The following is a 22,855-nucleotide window of genomic DNA, read 5'->3' as shown; positions in this document are numbered from 1 at the left end:
TTTTTTCTTCCATTTTGCTTAACAAAAACCGTTGATTTTGCTAAAGGACTTTCCCCTCCTCCCTTTCTCCCCACCCCCAAGCCACTTCCTCTGTTTCATCCAGATCCTCGGTGCCTACCCTGACCCTTTCTCAACTCCTTGCAATGCAAATAGAAAACAGGTAAGCTTCACAGGGCAGCTAGGAAACCTATAAGGGGGAAATTCCCAGAGACTTCAGAGAGCCCCCTACTCTACAGCCAGCTGCCTTCTACACCCCACCCCCAACCTGCGGCAAATTCCCTACTACCCAAATGCACACAATGTGCAGTCTCTTTGCAAGAACAGACTGTGGCCAACTCTTTGCTTCCAATAAAGCAACTTGTCTCTGCTGAAGTCGGTCTCCATCTCCTTTTCTGTCTCTCCTTTCTGGGGGTACAAAAGACCAGAACCCTCTATATTTGCAGCTAATCAGACTTTAACTAAACATATAAATAATACTTAAGAGCTCTAGAAACTGACTATAGATGGGCTAAAACTGCAAAACCTCTGATACAGAAAGAATATGACCACCAGCTCTAAACTGACTCACTGGATGCCAAACAAACCACCACATGGCCAATTTCAGGCAGATTACCAGAACTGAGTGGGTAGATTCTACCCTAGCCAACAAAACTCATTACCCTCCATAACCCCCCTTAATTTTCTTTTCTCCTTTGAAAAGCCCTCCTGCTAAACCTAAGAGCTTAATGCAGTTTTTGTGACCAAAGGCCACCATCCTCTCAAGCTGCTGACCACTTGGATAAATCCGATTTCCTTGTGTTAGGTAGGAAGTCAGAAATGAGCTTACGTGTGTGTGACAAAGGCCTAAGGTCCAGCATCCACTAACCTTCCAGGAGCAGCCCAGTATCTGCACTTTAAACATCCTGCCCAGATCCTGACCTTCCAGGGGGTCCTTCCCCTTCTACCCAATAACCATCCTTCCTCTAAGGGGGGTTCGCCCGGCTTCCCCTGTCTGATAACTTCAGGGGAAAGCTCAGAAAAGAATTTTTCGTATTTACAACCAAAAAGTCCTTTGTTCCAGGAGAAGAGGCAGGAAGGCAAGACTCATCCCCTTAAAAACTCCTGGCCTAAATGTAGACTGCGCATTCTCTCTCAGGTTCTGTCTGGAGAGGTGCCCATCCATCCTTACGGATGTCCCTACCCTAATAAACCTTGCTATTTTGCTTTCTACTGCTCTCTGTCTCATGCCTGAATTCTTTCTTGCAGGAAGACAAGAACACTTTGCTTCCCTGTTAACACTTGTACCAACTACTACATTGGCTTTTAAGTAGCAAGTGGGCAGAACTATGCTCAGTTAACACTGGCACATGCAAACACCAGACAACAGCTGTTCCTGACATCCCTCTTGCCCTGTGTTAAGCTAGCTAGGCAGACATCAGCCTATGTGTGTAAGAGAGGCCAAAAAAAAATGAGAACTTCTAAAGAAAATAGTTTTTGTGTGATGGAATGAGAAAATAAGCCCTGAAAACAGACGAATAATGACATCTAAAGTAATTGCTCTTGTTCAATAATCTTGTGAGTTGGGTTCTGGCTTAGAGAAATCTTCCTAGCCCTGCACCAAGGGATCTATTAGGTGCAGTAACACTGTGCTAAGATCCTAGATTTTCAGGAATTCCTCCACCTAACAATTCCCCAAAAGCAGAAAGGGAGGAGAAACAGGGGTATCCATATTCATATCCATAAACACTGCAATCTGAATATAGACTGGGCTCTGAGTTCTATACTTCGAGGTCTTCGTGGTCTGTTAGGTATATACTCTCAGAATACATCCCTTTCCTGATATGAGATGAGGAGTTAGGCAGTTAGGGATAGGGTCCCTGCAAGAGTAGGGGAAGAAATTGCCTACTTATTCCTGGGTGCTGCGTAAGGCAGTACCTGGCTTCAATATAAAAGATGAGAGAAGAACCTGTGGCTTGCTAATTGGACGCTAATTTCTGTTCCCACCTCCCTGGTTGTTATCCCCTACCTTCACAGTCCAATCAAAAGTGTAAACTTCAATGATCCTTTCTGTCCCGCCAATTGGACATAGTTTCAATCCTTTAAACTATCCAATCAAGGAGAAAGACACTCTTTTTGGTGCCACTTCATATGATAAAGAGCCCTTACTTGCAAGTTACTTTGGCAACTCCTCCCTTTCTGACTGCTGCCATCAGGAGTCTCCCTGCTTTCAGTAAAGCTTTTGCTTTCCTCACTATCACTATCCACGTGGAAATTCTTTAGCATTGTGAGGATGGCTAATAGACAGTTTAGGTCAGGTCCTTGTTGGAATGAGGAAGAGGAAGAAGGGTCCCTTTTAAGAGAGGACAAGATGAGGCTGGCACTGTGCTGGTTCCCAGCTGCTCCACTTCCAGCTCCCTGCTAATGTGCCTAGGAAAGCAGCTGAAGATGGCCCAAGTCCCTGGGCCTCTACCATCCATTTAGGACACCCAGAAAAAGCTCTTGGCTCCTGGCTTCACATCAGCTCAGTTTCGGCCATTGTGGCCATTTGTGGAGTGAACCCACAGACGAAAGATTTCTGTCTCTGCCTTTCAAAGAAATAAATAAAGTGGACAAGATGCTTGCTTCTCCCTAGAAGCTGCATTTAGCAAGACAGAAAGACCCAGTCCTCTGAGTTTCCAGTTTTATCATGAGAATAGCAAGGAAGTAGAGATCCCACCCTTCCATCTAGTTTTATCAGTAGAACACAGATGAAGTTTACCTATCCTACTCTTCTGGTGGTTTAGAAAGGATTACAATTCCAGCTCTCTAGTGGGTTTTATACAAATCCCTCTGGTTGGCTATTATTCTGCTCCCCTGAATTGTGCTTTAAAGACCCTACTTTGACAAATTTCTTAGGTCTTCCTCTCATGGATCCCCTCTCCTGACACTGCAGCAAGAGGTTTCTGACTTAAACAAATCTCGCTTTGCTCACTGTCCTATCCATGCGGAAATTCCTCTAGGTAACATCCTAGGTCCTCCTTCTGTAACACTGAGATGCCTACCTAGTCTGGCAGGTATATTTCTATTTCTCTCTCTCTTTTTTTAAAGATTTATTTTATTTATTTGAAAGACAAGGGCTACAGAGAGGGAGGAGGAGAGAGAGAGGTCTTCCATTCGCTGGTTCATTCCCCAGATGGCCGCAACGGCCGGAGCTACGCCGATCCGAAGCCAAGAGTCAGGAGCTTCCTCTGGGTCTCCCACACCGGTGCAGGGGCCCAAGAACTTGGGCCATCTTCTACTGTTATCCCAGGCCATAGCACTTCCATGGCCACAACTGTTCAGGTAGCTAGGTAGCTATTAGCTTGTGTGTTAAGAGGTGAATTTTTGTGCAGTGGAATGAGGAGACAAGCCCTGAAAGCAGAGAAGCAATTATACCTAAAGTAACCCTGTTAGACAGGGTTCAGCCCTCTCCCCCTGGGGGCAGCACAAGGGAAGTTCCCCTGCCCTGCACCAAGCAGGCTATTACTGTGCTGGTAAGATCCAGAAAGGATTTTTGGGAAGTCTACCTCAGAAATCCCCTAACCCACAATTTCCCATATGAGGGAGGAGAGGAGAAGAAACAGGGGACCCACAGTCACATCATAAAAACTGCAATCTGAATGCAGACAGTGCTCTCAGCCCTTTCCTGGATGCCGGCCTGGACTATCAGGTGCACTGTCTTCCACAGAGCAAGGACAAAAATCCTTCCACTCCTCCCAGGCTCTCTCCCAACTCAGCAGCTCAGCCTCAGCCCAAACCTCTCCCAGCTCACACTGTGATCTCACAGGGCCTTTAGAACTAGCCCAGGCCCAGTTTTGGCTCAGACCCCCAAACCCATTCCCACCACCTTGTACTACATAAACCACTAGGACTGTAAGGGAAAGGGCTCTCTGTCTGCTGTGTGTTCTCTGGCAACTCTCTGCAGTGCGTGCACCTGGTCTGGATGTGGCTTCAAACTGTCTCCTCTTTACTGACAAATAAAATAATCCCAGAGATCACAGAGTAAATGGGATTTAATTTCTGTAAGACTTAATGATCCAGTAAAAACAAATCAATATCACTTAAACTCAAACATACACAGGCATTAAGAAGATTAACAATCAGCAACTAAAACTCTTACCTTTGTTAGGTAGGAAGTTAGAAATTAGCCTGTGTGTGTGAGAGAGAGGAAACCTGGCATCTGCAGGAAATCACTTTGGAAGCAGCCCAGCATCTACACTTCCAAATCCTGCCCAGACCATCATAACTTTCCAGGTGGTCCCAGCCCTTCCTCCAAGGGAAGCTCCCTCCTCCACCAAATGGGTAACCTGGCCTGGTAACATAGAGCAGTAAAATCATTACATCCTGCCTCCAAGACAGGCACCCCAGGGCCAGACTCCCCCAGTCTGATAAACCTGTGGTAGACCTGGGGAGAAATTTTCCTAATTTACATACAGCAAACCTTTGTCCTAGAGAAGGGAGAGGAAGTAAAGAGAAGGAACCGGACCCTTTCTTTATAAGCCACAGTCTGAACAAAGACCACGCACACTCAGCTCTCCGCTGAGCCTGCCGCCCTGCTGGCCTTACCAGGTGTATTCTCTCCATTTAACAGTCTGAGGGACTGGGAACTCTCTGTTCCTTCCATCTGATGGATACCCTAGCCCCAAATCAAACCCTGCGACCTTGCTCTCTGCTTCACGCCTCAATTCTTTCTTGTGCAAAGAACGCCAGGACTCATCTCTCTGGACATCTTCACATGAGAAACATGAGTACATGCAATTTTCCTTTAGAAAAAGCTTCAAATTATTACTTTTTAAAGTCATGCAATTTAAAACTTTATATTCAGTGTTCTCAACATGTTAATTTACATACATTTTTAACAGATAACTTTACCACTTCCTAGATTTTACTTTCAAATTCATTTTTATAAAAGGATAGTTTCAAATATTTCACAAACTATTCCCACTGTATGTACAAACTGCTGTTTAAAATTGTTAAGGCTTGATAGTACTGATCACGTATATTAAACGCTAAATGTCAGAAACTAATAAGAAATTTGGAAGTAAACAGCATTTAGAGTCATGGTTAGCTTCTTAGTTATACAAGTACCTGACAATTATTCAGGAGAACTTCCCAACATAAAAAATAAAGAGAGGCAGGGCCGGCGCTGTGGCACAGTGGGTTAACACCCTGGCCTAAAGCGCTGGCATCCCATATGGGTGCTGGTTCAAGACCCGGCTGCTCCACTTCCGATCCAGCTCTGTTATGGCCTGGGAAAGCAGTAGAAGATGGTTCAAGTCCTTGGGCCCCTGTACCTACGTGGGAGACTTGGAAGAAGCTTCTGGCTCCAGATTCGTGCAGCTCCAGCCATTGTGACCATCTGAGGAGTGAACCAGCAGATGGAAGACCTCTCTCTCTCTGCCTCTCCTTTTCTGTGTAACTCTGACTTTCAAGTAAATAAATAAATCTTAAAAAAAAAAAAAAAAGAGAGAGAGAGAAGTCTTCTCTTACGTCCTACATTTATCTCTACTCTTCCCTTTTCCAGCAACTGTTATTTTCCCTTTCTTTTCATGTTAAAACAAAACTGAGATGCATGTGTAAAATCATCTGCGACATTTTCTCTAAGTAGGCCAGTTGTGTACAATATTCTGTTAATCTTTATTCTCACCTACTGAAACAATTCTTTAAAATTTTTTTTCCATCTGTTTCGTAATTGTACACCCAGTCTCCAAAGATGCCATGCTAAAGTACCAAAATTAGACACTAAAAAACCGTGGAAACTTTTCCAAAACATCACTACTTTTCAAAAATATTCTACCACTCGAGTTAGAAAGTATACTGCTTACCTGATCCATGTCTAAAGTTGTTTCTATCATTTCCTGAAACTTGGAGAAATCAGAACGAAGATCAATAAGAGGAGTCACAAAAACTGCCAGCAACAAGTTCTGGTGCTTTCCTAAAAGAAAGCAAAAAGAAAAATAAAACAAAAGTTCTCATTTTAAAAAAATACCAGGTTTCAGACCATAAGAACTTGTGATATAATGAACACTGTTTGATCCAAAAAAGCACAAATAAGAGGGTATTTCAAAAAGTTAATAGAAAATGCAATAAAGGATATGTACTTTGGTGCAAGACTTTTCTTTAAACCCATGCGTTCTTTCTATAATATATATTTTTTCACTTACTTTCTGAAGAGCCCTCATTTGCAAAGGACTTCAAAATCTGCACCAAAATGTTACCTTTTAATTACATTTTCCATGAACTCATTGGAAATATCTTCATAGTTCAGTAGATCTCCAAAATCATCATCAACTCAAGTGTTTTAATTCAAATGCACTTAGGACTCAATTCACTTTATAGAAAGAGGTGATCTATCCACCTTGCGGCGCCGGCACACCGGGTTCTAGTCCCGGTTGGGGTGCCGGATTCTATCCCGGTTGCCCCTCTTCCAGGCCAGCTCTCTGCTATGGCCTGGGAAGGCAGTGGAGGATGGCCCAAGTGCTTGGGCCCTGCACCCGCATGGGAGACCAGGAGTACCACCTGGCTCCTGGCTTCGGATCAGCGAGATATGCTGGCCGCAGCGGCCATTGGAGGGTGAACCAACGGCAAAAAGGAAGATCTTCCTCTCTGTCTCTCTCTCTCACTATCCACTCTGCCTGTCAAAAAAAAAAAAAAAAAAAAAAAAGTTTTAAAAAAAGAAAGAGGTGATCTAGTGCTTAAACCTCCCACTAATAAAAACACTGCCTTCACTGCTAGTCTGAAACCTTCAAAAGTACTAAAGATACAAAAATATTACTTTAAAATTACAACTAAATGAAAATCGCAAATTCACTTCTTGTAGATTTAATAACACAAAGCCAAAACCATTAAAATAAGACCTAACTTCTTATATTCTTAATTTATATTATAGTGTAATGTTCCAAAAACAGTGGTTAAAAATACTAAAACTGGAATGATACAGAGAAGATTAGCAGACCCTTTGCAAGGATGACACACAAATTCATCAGGTGTTCCATTTTTGTTGTTGTTGTTTTGTTAGATAGCTACTTAAGTGTACTCATACATCCCAGGGAAATGATGTAAGGAGTAGTAAGTGAAGCAACAGTATGTAATGTGAAACAGAGGGGGTTGGTGTTGTGGTGCAGTGGGTTCAGCGGCTGCCTGTGACACCAGCATCCCATACATGGAGTACAGGCAACTTCACTTTTGATCAAGCTCCCTTCTGGGAGGCAGCAGGTGCTGGCCTAATTCCAAGGGATCCTGCCATCCAGGTGGGAGACCCAGATGGAGCTGCTGGCTCCTGGCTTCAGCCAAGCCCAGCCCTGGCAATTGTAGCCATTTGGGGAGTGAACCAATGGATAGAATGTATCTCTTTCTTCCTCTTTCTGTAACTTTGCCTTTCAAATAAATTAAAAAAAAAAAAAAAAAAGGCAGCAGAGATCCAGATGCCAGGTGTTAATTCCAGTTCTGCTACCTACTGGCTTTGTCAGCTTGCACATGTTTACTCTGAACCCCCTTGTCCATATCTGTATGATGATGAAGTATTAACATTAGCTACTCAGGGGACTGGCACTGTGGCACAGTGGGTTGATGCCCTGGCCTGACGCGCCAGTTCAAGACCCGGCTGCCCCACTTCCGATCCAGCTCTCTGCTGTGGCCTGGGAAAGCAGCAGTGGAAGATGGCCCAAGTCCTTCGGCCCCTGCACCCACATGGGAGACCTGGAAGAAGCTCCTGGCTCCTGGCTTCGGATCGGCGCAGCTCCGGCCATTGCGGTCAACTGGGGAGTGAACCGGCATATGGAAGACCCACCCCTGTCCCCGTAACTCTTTCAAATAAATAAATAAATCTTTAAAAAAAAAAATAGCTACTCAGGGGCACCAGTTCTCATCTCAGCTTCCCAGCTGTTCCACATAACTCTCTGCTATGGCCTGGAAAGTGGTAGAAGATGCCCTAGTGCTTGGGTCCCTGCACCCATGTAGGAGACTCGGAGGAAGCTCCTGGCTTCTGATCGGCTCGGCTCCTGCTGTTGCAGCCATTTGGGGGGTGAACCCGTAGGTGGAAGACCTATCTCTCTGTCTCTCCCTTTCTCTGTCGGTAACTCTACCTCTCAAATAAGTAAGATCTTTTAAACATATATATATATATATATATTCAGAAGATGAATAAATGAAATAACTGTACACAAACTGTGTGATAGTTCACAGAAACTCAACAAGAAATACTATGCATTTCTATTGGCAAATCACAAGGGTTTTTTTTTTCTGATCTCTGATAGATTTGTTTAGAATTCTATATGTGTTACATAGTACTCCACATTTCACTCCAAATGTTCCTATTTTTCCCTGAAATTTCAGTAGCTCTTAATTGAGAAAAAGATGAGAAGCTACCAAGTCAGCAAAACTGCTTTAGAAATTCATGCTTTATTATTAATCACAACAGCATCTACACATATTTAGGAAATAGTAGATATGTGTGAAACACTATTTAGACTACAAACAACACTTAGCCCACATAGTGTCTGTTGTGCTTCAATGTCTGGTTATTTCAAATAGCTCACTGGTGAACAGGGGAATTACAGCAGCAAATCAGAGGCCATGGTTTTGGTTCATATGGTCTCCTATTCATAATTTGAAACAATCAAGAGCAAGCTCTCACATAACTAGAGTAAGTCTTAGCACAGTAGTTGGCCACTCTGTTTCCCCCTATATTATCTGTGGAAAAGTTGAGTATAAATGAAGGATACACAAATATTTGCCAAAGTGTGGGTTGGGAGGGGGAGTGAATTCTTCAGCCTGGTTCAGTTTTCATTTTGATGCAGCTGATTATTATTTGAGCCAAAACCCCTCAGGGACCCGCAGCTCAAAGGTAGCAACAAGAGGCTCAAATTCTCAGGCTACAAAAACTGCCTGGGGATGGTGCTGGGCACAGACTCAACTGAGGTAACTGTTTGTATTAAAGTTTGTCAGTGATTTTGTTAGTAATGGTTTAAAAATTTTCATGTATTTAAGGTCTGCCTCAACCCTTTTTTCCATAGGTTGTTATTTTTCTATCATACAACTTTGAAGGTTTTCCAACAACACTTATGGTATTACTACAGAAATATGAACAACTTCAAAACCTATATCACCCTCAACACAACCTCAAATACATGGGCTTACTTTGCCCCAGCTCTTCTCGGAATCGATAAACCTTCTGAGCAACCTGCTCCCTAGCCTTCAAGCTGTCACTTAGCATCCTGAATTTCTGCCCTAGTTGGAATTTGTACTGAACCCTAGAGTTGCCAATGTCTCCATGGTGCCCTGCTCAGTCACTTCATCACATCACTGTTTTATACTTATTACATATTTGAAAATCTTGCTCATTTGCTTCCTAATTATCTATCTCCTCCCACTGTTACTGATGGAACAAAGACATGAGCCTCAGCCATTCTCGCTCATGGCCCAAAAGAGAGATAATATTAGACTTTATTCCTTGCCCCTGAATGTCAATTCGATCTCACACCCTATTGTCCTCACCCTCTCCACCCTCCTCTCACCACACATTCTTCCTCAGGTTCAAGGCCCAGCGCCACTTGAAATACCAATATGGAGGAATCTACTTCCACCTGCTGTCCCTACCCCTACCTCACCCCCATCCCCATCCCCATCCCTAGGCCTCCAAAGACAAAATAAGGCCCAGCCTGCTGGGATCTTGGCCCTCTACTGCATGTCCAGTCTGTGCACACCAGCAGTTGGTCACCCACCACTGGGCCTCCTAACACGTGTTCCATCAACGTGCAGGCAGGCAGTTGGTCATCTCTGCGGATTTATTTTCTCTGAATAAATTCAGTCTGGCTGTAGATTTGTAACCTGCCTTCTCTCTGTTCTGCGCCTCTTTTCCTAACATTTTGGTGCCCCGTGTCAGGTGGCATCAACTTGCACTCTTTTCCTAAGAATTACAGAAATTCCACAAAACAGAGACCTCATCTGTCATAGCCACCATTCTATCACTTAGATCAATGTTTGACAAAGTCGGCAATCTGAAATTCTTCGCTGAATGAATGATTTTATGAAGGAAGGAAGGAAAGTCTAATGAAGCAATCAGTCACTGGTCATCAGCTTCAATAAACACAAAACTTAAGGATTTTTTTTTTTAAAGGAAAGTTTTATTGTTGGGTGGGGGAAGCCTGACAGGCTGGGGTGGGGAGAGGGCAAGAGAGTAAGAGAGAAATCAAGAGAGACAAACGTGTTCAGGAACAGGTCCTGTTAAACCTTTGCTGGGGGGCAGGCAGGGAAGTAGGAGCAGTGTATCCCATGAAGGTGGGGGTGGAGCTGACAGCGGTGGTTGGGCCATGGGCTCAGGACCAAAGCCTGAGGGCCAGGACCTAAGATGGCGAGTGAGGCATAGATGGTGCCACATAGACTGCGCCATTTTACTAACATTCCCCTCTTTTGTTTTTTATATAAAGCAAGAGTCCAGGAGGGGTGGAGGGATGATGATCTGCCTTTAGAGCTACTTCCTGCTGACATGGGGCAATGAGGTACTCTCTGCCAGCATGGGGCGATGTCTCAAGCCGCTGTCTCCTGGGTGGGGAGCTGACTATATCCCTGTAGCATCAATTGGCTGACTGCCTGGTTGGTGAGGGCTTTGTTCATTCCAGTATCACCTCCTGTTAAACACTGTAAGGCCCCCTCAAAACACACCAGACACTGGAGTAAGGGAAAGGGTTTACTGGAGAAAACCCAGCAGACCAGAGGGAAGGGGCGAGGAAGGAGAAAGCGAGTGAGAGACAGAGACAGAGGTCAGGAGACGGAAAGGAAGGGGGAGGAGGGAAAGGGGAGGAGAGATAGAGAGGGAGGGGGAGAGGGGAGGGAGAGAAAAGAGAGAAAACTTACGGATTTCAATGATCACACTGGGAAATAACCGTTAGCTTCTTAAATGCATCAAATGTGAAGTGTCGGGGCAGGCACTACGGTGCAGCAGGTTATACCACCTGGGACACCCACATTCCACATCAAAGTGCCTGATGAACCCACCACACCTGCAACCCAGCTTTCTGTTAATGCACGTGGGAAGCACCAAGTGCTGGCCCGATTACTCGGGCTCCTGCCATCCAGGTGAAGAGACCCAGATCTGGATGTTGCAGGCCTTTAAGGAGTGAACCAGCACATGGAAGCGCTGGCTTGCTCTCTCCCTCTCTGCTTTTCAAGTGGATGAAAATAAACACAAACACACACAAAGAGGTCAGTTTGTGGTACAGCAGGGAGTCCTGGCTGCATCAATTCCCATCTAGCTCTCTGGAATGCACCTGTGAAAGCAGTGGAACATGGCCTAAGTACATGGGCCCTGGCCTATATGGGAGCTCTGGATAGACTCCCAGGATCCTACATTCAGCCTGGCCATTTGTGGCCACTGGAGAAGTAAAAGAGCAGATGGAAGATCAATGCCTCTCTCTGTGTCACTCTGCCTTTCAAATGAATATAATAAAAATTAAAAAAGCAATCCAGACAAGCACCAAGTGCTATGAAAACTAGATAAAGAAACCTCCCACTGTGCATGAGAACAGAACGGTGACAACTGAGCTCAATCTTGCAAAGCTCAGTACGGGTCTGTCACACAGACAAGGTAGTAAAGGACTTTTTTTTTTTTTTTTTAAAGGGAAAAGGTTTATTGTCAAATGGGGGAAACATGACAGGCTGCCTCCCCATGCAGAGAGAGTAAAGGACTTTTAAGGCAGAGGAAAACATGCACAAAAGCTTAAAGGGCACAGCCTACGTGGAGACTGGGAGTACCGTGCTGAGGCACAGGGCACACATGAGGAGTGCAGGCCAGCTCAATAGCGAGACAGAGGCCAGGCACGTGAAGAAATGAACTTTCTTTTGTAGGTTACAGGAAGCAATTAATATCAACTAATTTGTTAGATGCACTAACAAAGACCATCACAGGTTCAATGAGGGGAGGGAATATAGCAAATATGGGGTACTGAAGGTGTATACTAGACAGAATCTGGTGACTAACTGGATAAATGAAAAAAGTGAGCTTACATATCTCATTATGACAGCTGTTACAAAATTCATAAAAAACCAAAATAATTTAGATACCTGGAGAAGCCGTTTCAAGTACAATCACAAATTTACCAAAGATGTATAGCACTGTTAATTTAGATTTTATACCAGAATTTTGATTTTTAAAATATCTGAGGAATAAGAGGACAAGTGTATCTTTTCAAATAGCTGTTTCTTAGATGAGAAAGAAGACTTAGAGAATTTTAATCACAACACAAATGTTTTTTAAACTGTTGCTGCCCCCTACTGTTTGTGAATTTATATTACTTAAGGCTTTTTCTGGAATAACTTAAAATAGCATGAGCCACATCAAAAGATAAAATTACAAGATGTTGGCACAGTGGGCTAAGCCTCCGCCCGCAGTGCCTGCATTCTATATGGGCACCAGTTAAAGGCCCAGAGGCTCCTACTCTGATCCAGCTCTCTGCTTCTGGCTTAGGAAAGCGGAAGATGGCCTAAGTGGTTGGGCCCCCGCACCCACATGGGGGACCAGGAATAAGCTCCTGGCTTCAGATCAGCCCAGCTCAGGCTGTTGTGGCCACTTGGGGAGTAAACCAGTGGATGGAAGACCTTTCTCTCCATCTCTCCCTCTGTAACTCTGACCCTCAAATAAATAAAATAAAATCTTTTAAAAAATGAAATGTCAGAAGATACATACTAATATTTTTTAAAAAACTTTAAGCATGATTTAGTTTTTTTTTTAAAGATGTATTTATTTATTAGAAGACAGTTACAGGGAGAGGGAGAGACAGAGAAATCTTCCATTCACTGATTCACTCCCCAATGGCTGCAACAGGCAGATTGAAGCCAGGAGCCTGAAATTCCATCCAGGGGTCCAATCTCTCAGACCATCTTCCGCTGCTTTCCCAGGTACATTAGCAGGGAGCAGAATGAGAAGTGAAGCAGCCGGGGCTCAAGCCCAGCGCACATGTGGGATGCTGGCATCATAAGTGGCAACACAATGCTGACCCCCACCTTCTATTGGGCCATGCACATGCAGAAAGGTTGAGAGAAAGAACCAAACCACACTCCACTCCAATGCCTAACTTCCATAGTTACCCCAAGCAGAAAGATCACCCAAGGAATGCGCAGAGCACATTCTCACTCTTATTGGCGGGGGAGAAGGGGGAATATGCTTTGGAATACAGTAAATCCCTGCCTTATCTATGGTTTCACTTTCCATTATTTTTTTAATCTACATTCAACGGTGGTCTGAAAATACTAAATAGAAATTATAGAAATGAGCAATTCATTTTAGATTGCGCATTACTTCCAGCAGCATCAGGAAATGTCATACTGTCTCATTCCTTTCTGCTTGGGACTGCAATCATCCCTTTGTCTAGCACACACACACTATTCACAATATCCACCTGATCGACTTCTGTGACACCACGCTCAGTGATTATTTTACTTAATAATGGCCCCAAACCACAAGGAAAGTGATGCCGGCATTCAAATATGCCAGAGAGAAACAATAAAAGGCTTTCTTTAAGTAATAAAGTACTTGATTTAATAAGAAAAACAAATCATCCTGAGGTTGCGAGGATTAAGTAAGAATGAGTCTTCCATCTGTGAATTGTAGAGAAGGGAAAGGAAATCTGTGCTAGTTTTGCTGTCTTACATCAAACTGCAAAAAAGCATGGTCACTGCCTGGTGAAGATGAAAATGGTATCAAATCTGTGGGTGGAAAACACGAACAGTAAAGACACTGGATGGCCGTGACACGCTGCAGCAGGCAGTACTGAGCCTGCATGAAGACCAGCAAAGGATCTGCCTGAATCAAGGGATACCAAGCCATTTACTTCAAGTGTGGGATGGTTACACAGATCCAGAAATAGGTTTGGACTGAAAAACTGTAAAATTACGGGAGGCCACATATGCCAATAAAGAAGCTGCTGCCACATTTATGACAGTATTGAAGAAGTTGATTAAGGTGAAAGGATACACTCCAAAGCCAAGATTGACACTGCAATGAAACTGGGCTTTTCTGGAACATATCCAATAGAAGCTACGTTCATAAAAGTTCAAATGAAGCCCCAGGACATAAAATATAGGAAGATGGAATAACTCTGGAACTGTGTAGCATTGCTGCATGGTGTACGATAAAAGCACAGTGTACAGAATGAACAACACACCTGCTATTTTTTTTTAAAGGATACTCCTTTTTATTTATTTTTTTATTTATTTGACAGAGTTAGACAGTGAGAGACAGAGAGAAAAGTCTTCCTTCTGTTGGTTCACCCCCACAAATGGCTGCCACGGCTAGAGCTACACTGATCCCAAGCCAGGAACCAGGTGCTTCTTCCAGGTCTCCCACGCCGGTGCAGGCGCCCAAGCACTTGGGCCATCCTCCACTGCCTTCCCAGGCCACAGAGAGAGCTGGACTGGAAGAGGAACAACCGGGACTAGAACCTGGCAACCACATGGGGTGCTGGTGCCGCAGGCAGAGGATTAATCAAGTGAGCCACGGCGCTGGCCCCAACACATCTGCTCTTAAAACAGTACAAAATTATCTGCTTATGATTCGGCAATATAATCAGAAAACATGGGGCCAGCGCTATGGCACAGCAGTTAAAGCTGCTGACTGCAGTGCCGGCATCCCATATGGGCACTGGTTCCAGTCCTGGCTGCTCAACTTCCAATCCAGCTCTCTGCTGTGGTCTGGAAAAGCAGTGGAAGACGGCCCAGGTCCTTGGGCCCCTGTACCCAAGTGGGAGACCCAGAAGAAGCTCCTGGCTTCGGATTGGCCATCTGGGGAGTGAACCAGTGGATGGAAGACCTCTCTCTCTCTCTCTCTCTCTGTGCCTCTGCCTCTCTATAACTCTGCCTTTCAAATAAATATATAAATCTTTAAAAAAAAATTAGTGAAAGCCATCTTATTCATGGAATGGTTATACCAATGCTTAATCCAAAGCATAAGAATTCTAACAAGAGGAAGTGTTGGAATTTAAAATGTTATTATAACAATGTACCTGGCTATCCTAAATTTCTGCTATGAAAAATGAAAATACTGAGCTTGTATTTTTAATTCCCAATACAACCTTACTAGGTCAGCCCCCTGACTAGGTCATTCTGGTCACATGCAACCACTTGGTATTTGATTGCATCCAATAACAACTGATGCAGACCCTAATCTGGACATAAAGCACTGCTGAAAATCATTCAATGCTGCTGATGCAGTCACAGTCATCAAAGGTACAGTGAGTGAATTAAAAACAGAAACTGCAAATGGCTGCTGGAAGAACAATGTATGAAGTTATGGATGACTTCAAAGAATTCTCTGAGATCAATGGAGAAGTCAGGAAAATCAACCATGCAGCAAGTTGAGTTGGTGAAGAAGGAACTGCTGACACGCTTGACGAAGCAAACACACAAAACCATCAGTAAGTGTTAACAATGAGGAACTGGAAGAACTTGTTAGGGCCTCTACAAAAACCAAGAAATGGGCAGAACCAGCAACATAGAACACAGTGAAGAGTTTCAAATTATGGAATATGATTCTCAGATAGAATGCTGCATTAAAAATCACCATGGATTTTAACTTTCACAGTAACACAGATGAATTAAGAAAAAAAGACACAGCAACTTCTGATTACAATATTCTTCTACAAGTTTTGGCAAAAATAACTACTGAGGATTCTCAACTACCAGCATTGTGGGGGCTCTATGATCCAGAGTTACCAGAGCAGATGTGTCAGCACAAGGTCAGTAATGACCTAATGATGTCACAAAACGTACATCATTCATCTCAGTATATGGGCACTGTGTCACCTTACACCATCACAGGAAGGTTAAGTATAGTCCAAAAGGACAATATGAAAGACCACATTCTTATCAGATGGCTATTTTATTATATGCATTGTTATATTCTACTTTATTATTAATCTCCTACTGTGCCTAATTTATAAAATGCTATCAAAAGTATATATTTATGGGAAAAAACCACAATGTATATAAAGGTACTATAAAAAGTACATACATGGAAAATGGATTAAAAGACAATGCACATTTTCCATGAAGTTTTTGAAGACCCTCACACAGGGTTAAGTAATGCACTGTTGGTCTTAGAATGTATCCCAGCAATAACAAGGAACTACCGGATCTGTTCAAAGTTAGAAAATACATCCTGGGGCTGGTGTTGTGGTGCAGCAGGTCAAGCCACAGCTTGCAGCTCCAGCATCCCCTGCAGGTGCCAGTTTGAATCCTGGCTGCTCCACTTCTGATCCAGCTCCCTGCTAATGCACCTGGGAAAGCATCAGAAGATAGCCAAAGTCCCTGGACAACTGCCACCCATGTGGGAGACCTGGAGGAAGCTTTTGGATCCTGGCTTTGGCCTGGCCCAGCCTTGGCTATTGAAGCCATTTGACGAGTGAACGGGTAGATGGAAGATTCTCTCTCTCTAACTCTGCCTTTCGAATAAACAAATAAATCTTTTTTAAATATAGAAACATAACTTTTTCCCAAAAAATATATACACAAAATTTTTCATAAAATTTTGGCAAGTTTCTAGTAACTCACTCAAGAATCCCATCTTTGGGGTAGGCATTTGTTGCAGCAGTTAATCCATCACTGGGGCTGGCGCTGTGGTGCAGCAGGTTAAAGCCATAGCCTGCAGCACCGGCAACCCATATGGGTACCGGTTCAAGACCCGGCTGTTCCACTTCTTCTTCTTCTTCTTCTTCTTCTTTTTTTTTTTTTTTTTTTTTTTTGACAGGCGAGTGGACAGTGAGAGAGAGAGACAGAGAGAAAGGTCTTCCTTTGCTGTTGGTTCACCCTCCAATGGCCGCCGCAGCCGGCAGGAGCCAGGTGCTTCTCCTAGTCTCCCATGGGGTGCAGGGCCCAAGCACTTGGGCCATCCTCCACTGCACTCTCAGGCCACAGCAGAGAGCTGGCCTGGAAGAGGAGAAACCAGGACAGAATCCGGCGCCCCGACCAGGACTAGAACCCAGTGTGCCGGTGCCGCAAGGTGGAGGATTAGCCTATTGAGCCACGGCACCGGCCTGCACCTCTTCTGATCCAGCTCTCTGCTGGGAAAGCAGTGGAAGATGGCCCAAGTTCTTGGGCCCCTGCACCCGCTTGGGAGACCTGGAAGAATCTCCTGGCTCCTGGCTTTAGATAGGCTCAGCTCTGGCCGTTGCGGTTATTTGGGGAGTGAACCAGCAGGTGGAAGACCTTTCTCTCTCTCTCTCTGGCTCTACTTCTCTCTATGACTTTCAAATAAGTAAAATAAGCCTTTAAAAGAAATTCACCACTTGGGATACCCACATCCTATATCAGGGTATCTGGGTTCAAGTCTTGGCTCTGAATCTATAATACGTACCTTGGGAGGCAGCAGGTGTAGCTCAAGCACTTAGGTTCCTGACACCCACACGGGAGACCTTGATTGAGATCTGGGCTCCTGGTTTTGGCCAGTATCACCAGGTTGTTACGGGTATCTAGGGAGTGAACTACCACACAGATCTTCCTCTATCTCTCTCTGCCTTTCAAATAAATTTATTCATTAAAAAGAATCCCAGCATTAAATTCCCTGGTATTCATTGAAACAGGTCCAGAAGGGAGACAGGGAATTCTCAAGGGGAAGACAAATATTAAGTCTAGAGAGGAATAATCCATAAAATAAGACAACCAGGAACACAGAAATGTTTAACACAATCTTATGAAGAGAGGAGATTCAGGAAGATCAGGATTGTCACACTCAGGCAGGCAATAGCCCCGAGGTAAGATGCCCGCATTCTATGTGGAGTACACAGGCTCCATACTCTGCTCTGGCTCCTGGCCCCAGTTCTGGCTAATGCAGATCCTGAGAGGCAGCAGTGATGCATCAAATAATTGGGTCTCTGCCACTCACACAGGAGGCCAGGACTGTGTTCCTGGCTCCTGCCTTTGGCCTAAACCAGTCCCAGCCATTTCAAGTATCTGATGCAAGGTCTTGATCTCTTTCTCTGTGTCTGTCTCTCAAATAAATAAAAATGGAGACAAGAATTTGGCACAGCAGTTGGGATATTGCTTGGGACAGCCACATCCCACATTGCAGTGTGTGGGTTTAGATTCCAATTTCTGCTTCTGATTATAGCTTCCTGCTGATGCATGCCCTGGGAGGCTGCAAGTTCCTGCTCCTGGCCCAGCCCTGGCTGTGCCGACATTTGGGTAGCGAACTAGTGGAGGAATCTCTCTCTGCCTTCCAAAATTTTAAAAACAAAATTAGAATATAAAAATTTAGGGCCAGCGCTGTGGTGCAGAGGGTTGAGCCACTGTCTGCAGCACTTAAATCCCACACGGGTGCTGGTTCAAATCCCAGCTGCTCCACTGCCAATCCAGCTCCCTGCTAACGCATGTGGGAAAGCCAACAGGATGGCCCAACTGCTATCGCCCCTGCCACCCAGTGGGAGAACTAGATGGAGTTCCTTGTTCCTGGCTTCAGCCTGGCCCTACCCTGGCTATTGGAGGCATTTGGGGAGTGAACCAGCAGAAGGAAGTTTCTTCTCTGTGCGTGTGTTACTCTGCCTTTCAAGATAAACCAATCTTTAAAATAGTATAGATGTGAACATTTAAAAATACTTGGTAGTAAAGAGCAGTAGCAAGATTAAGAGAAATGGGAGATAAGGGACATTAGGACAAGAAATTAAGGGAGTTCCTGGGGCCAGTGTTGTGGCACAGCAGGTGCTGACATCCCACATGGGTGCAGGTTTATATCCTGGCAGCTCCACTTCCAACCCAGCTCCCTACTAATGGCCTACTACTAAAGCAGCGAAAGAAAGCCCAAGTATTCGAGACCCTGCTACCCACATGAGAGACCCAGAAAAAGCTCCGGCTCCTGGCTTCAGTCTAGCCAGTGCTGGTCATTGTGACCACCTGGGGAGTGAACCTGTGGATGGAAGATCTCTTTCTCAGTCTCTAACACTGAATTTCAAAATAAATAAATCTTAAAAAAGGGGGGGAGGGGATTCCTAAGGCCAGTACTTTCTCAGGAACAGATGTGTATGTGTAAGAAAAGTTTCAAAATAGCTGATGGCGGTTGAGAATGAACTGCTTAAAAAGCACATCTCCATAATCAAGTCCTGATTCTCTCTCTCATACTTGTCAATCACATATGTTTCCACTTGATTCTATTGAAACCTGACCAAGGATATGAAGTCAGAAAAAACTAACAGAAGACATTTATTTATAGAATGGGAAAAACAAGGCACGTGATTGATAAATGATTGCCTATGTCATAGCTAAACAAAGTGGAAACAGAAATTTAAAGTTCTATTTTCTGGGGCAGGTGTTCCAGTGCAGTAGGTTAGGACTTTGTTTGGGATGCCCACATCCCATATTACAGTGCTGGTTCAAGACCTAGCTACTCTGCTTCCAATCCAGCTTCCTGCTACTGTGCTTGGGAAGGCAGCAGATAATGGCCCAAGTACACAGGTCTCTGCCATCCAAATGAGAAACCTAGATGGAGTTCCTGGCTTTGCCCTGCCCCATTCCCAGCTATTGAGGGCATTTGGGGAGTCAACCCGCAGACATAAGATCTCTCCCTCGCTTATTCTCTCTCTCTCTCTCTCTCTGTATGTGTGTGTGTGAGAGAGACTCTGCCTTTCAAATAAAAAGTAATCTAATATCTTATTTCACTTTGGTAGAAATAAATGAAAGAGCTCTTAAATCTAACAAGACTAATGAGGAACCATGACTAGAATGAAAATACTTTTTCTAACACAAGTTCTTTAAGAAGAAAAGCACTTAGCTACCTTTTACATTTGGTAGGCAAAGGGAAAAATTATAAGATTTGAGTTCATACTTATTTTGTATCCTGTCATTATAAAGTTGAAGTTTTTTAAGTGTTTTCAAGAGAACAGAGCTTTCTCATAATATTAAAAGGTATGTTTTAATGCTTCCAGATGTAAAAATCAAAATGCTTTACATATTAGACATAATATAGTTGCTAAAATTGTTGTAGAAACATATTAAAGTTTAAAACCAAGCTTGTCAAGCAAACTGATTTTACTTAATATTTTATTAATCAACTATGTGACTGCTCATTTTATTCTAATAATTTCACTTTGACATCAGTTCTTAGAGCAATAAGACGCTCAGTTTTTACTTCATCTCCTAAGTGCATTGTGAGGGTTAATTCCATCAGGTCTGATACTAATCTGCTGTTCAAGATTCCCTCATGGCAAGGATCCTTGGTCAAAGCAGCAAACATCCTGATTAAAAAATGCTATTTTGCAATCATGGGTCCAAAGATATTCAGGTTGGTGTGTTCAGCCTGTCACCATTTTTTACTGTGATTAATGCCTAGTCTCAGTGAGCTCCAACCCCATGCCAAGAGGGCTCTGTTGTCTAGGCTAGTTATCAAACAGTAACATGCCCACTTGACCAGCAAAAAATATCAAGAGTCCAGTCAAGACTACATTTTGGGCTTCCTGCTTCCAAGGTGTTCTGAACACACATCTTGATCTGGAAGAGGAAGTGCACCCCACCACAGACTTCACAAAGGAAGGACAACTGGAACTTGCATCTGAACTCTCTGGAAATGGACTATGACAGTCTTTTGGCTACAATGCACATCCCTCCCTTATGCTGCTGCTGAAACCTATCTTCTCCCATAATCGATTTTAGATACGTAAGCATTGTCATGAGGGGTCCTAGGTCTTCCTTAGCAATTAAACCCTATTTAAGTGCCACTATTAATGCAATATGCCTATTACTCATCAACTCAGTTACCCTAGCATTCACTTCTAAAAACCAAAATTCTAACTTGTCTCAAGATTCTTGGGTTTTGCCATGAAGCCTAGGGCAATAAAAACCTACTATAAAAACAATGTGTTGTAAGAGGAAGTCACTAGCACTAATATATTTACCAAATATACTGTAAAAATCAAGGGAAAGAAAAATCAAAATAATATTTTACCTTCATATTTTTCCAGAGCCTGTATAACATTTGGGAGTTGATTTATACCCTGATAGAGCCTATAGCAATCTTGCAAGTTTGCTGCTTGTCTTTGAAATTTCTTGGCAAGTCGATTAAGATCTGGGAATCGACGAAGTAAATCTTCTTGTAAACTCTGCCTCAATTCTGCATCCTCTACAAAAGCTTCCACTAAATTTAACCTGAAATAAATTACATTAGAATGAATTATAAGTATTCTAACACAACATTAAAATCTGTCAAGTACATACAATGAAGGACTTCAAAATATTCATGGAAAAATGGAATTAAAAGTTTACGACGCTGGGGCCAGAGCTGTGGCACAGCAGGTAAAGCACCTGCAGTACTGGCATCCCATATGGGCACCGGTTCAACCCGGGCTGCTCCACTTTCAATCCAGCTCTCTGCTGGGGCCTGGGAAAGCAGTAGAAGATGGCCCAAGTCCTTGGGCCCCTGCAGCAATGTGGGAGATGTGGAATAAGCTCCTGGCTCCAAACGGGCACAGCTTCGGGTGTTATGGCCATCTGGGGAGTGAACCATTGAACCACTGAATTAAAGATATCTCTCTCTCTGCCCCTGCTTCTCTGTTAACTGTGCCTTTCAACTAAATAAATAAATCTTAAAAAAAAAAAAAAAAAAAAAGCTTACATTGCTGCAACAATTTTTGAAATCCATGCATTTTTCACAAACTTTTTAAAGTACCCATGTAAATCCCCACTAAATAAGCTCAAAAATTATATGCAAGAGGCTTGAATCTGTTCTGAGGTGTTAACTTTCTTTTTTTTTTTTTTTTTAAAGATTTATTTATCTATTTAAAAGTTAGAGTTTCAGAGAGAGAGAAGGAGAGGCAGAGAGAAAGAGAGAGGTCTTTCGTCCGCTGGTTCACTCCCCAATTGACGGCAACGGCCTGAGCTGCGCTGATCTAAAGCCAGGAGCGTCCTCCAGGTCTTCCCATGCGGGTGCATGGGTGAAAGGACTTGAGCCATCTTCTACTGCTTTCCCAGGCCATAGCAGAGAGCTGGATCGGAAGTGGGGCAGCCAAGACTCGAACTGGCACCCATATGGGATGCCGGCACTGTAGGCAGCGGCTTTACCCGCTGCACCACAGCGCTAGCCCTGATGTTAACTTTCTTTAGAAGAAGGACAAAGAACATCTGGCCCCTGGTCTATATGACCCATAAAATCATTTGGTCTGGCCCTGCTGAGTCAGTCACATGCAGGACACAAAACTCAATACATGTACAGCAGGCTGATTTTTAAGCTAATAATTCTGTGTGGCCTTTGAATGATGTTGTAAATATCCAAACGGCTCTTAGCAGAAAAAAGGTTCCCTGCCTATGCTTTCGAGGGTGGAAAGCTCTGTGAGATTCCAAGACAAGCATTTCTGGATTAACAGTCAAATCAATGTGCACTCTAACAGTGTTACACAATACAAAAACACAACAAATTTTGTTTAATTTTTATTCAGATGACATTTCTTCAATGAAAGAAAAAAATTCATTACTGGGACACTGTTTCTGATATATTATTGTATATGCAAACAGTAATGTTTGATAAAATTACAGTTCAAGAATGTCACCAAATTTAATTATTTCTTGTATCAGAGGGTCTTATACATTTTCAGAATGCTTTCTAAAATAACTTGACAGCACAAAGCCAAAAATTTTTAATTAAAACACTGAAATAATTTTATTGCTCCCCAAAGTCAGTAAATGAATCTCAGCTTGTTTCAACAACTATACAACATGTAGCTCATACTGTTTGTGCAATTCATTGGAAATCAGTGGCTTTTCATTTTCTTCCCACTGTAACCCACAGCAAGTGCTGTTTTTACATGAAGACCTAGTATATGGGGCCGGTGCGTGGTGTAGTGGGTAAAGCCGCCGCCTGCAGTACTGACATCCCATATGGGTGCCAGTT

The 22,855-nt window shown here is 43.5% G+C and overlaps 1 protein-coding gene and 1 pseudogene across 1 annotated transcript in view; one reads left to right on the top strand and one right to left on the bottom strand.

Annotated features, from left to right (window-relative positions):
* The window catches only part of MSH2 (mutS homolog 2), an 81,549-nt gene that overhangs the window by 27,555 nt on the left and 31,139 nt on the right, over positions 1-22,855 (bottom strand). Inside the window, exons 7-8 of the mRNA XM_062209401.1 lie at positions 20,918-21,117; positions 5,823-5,932 (exon numbers count right to left, since the gene is read on the bottom strand). Coding sequence (XP_062065385.1) covers positions 5,823-5,932; positions 20,918-21,117 — 310 coding nt within the window. The remainder of the gene's footprint in view (positions 1-5,822; positions 5,933-20,917; positions 21,118-22,855) is intronic.
* LOC133773071 (U6 spliceosomal RNA) lies at positions 6,899-6,998 on the top strand (annotated as a pseudogene).

Source organism: Lepus europaeus, chromosome 13 (genome assembly GCF_033115175.1).
Source record: "Lepus europaeus isolate LE1 chromosome 13, mLepTim1.pri, whole genome shotgun sequence".
Lineage (NCBI taxonomy): Eukaryota > Metazoa > Chordata > Mammalia > Lagomorpha > Leporidae > Lepus > Lepus europaeus.
The sequence above is the reverse complement of the archived record's forward strand: the minus strand, read 5'-3'. Positions and strand labels throughout refer to the sequence as shown.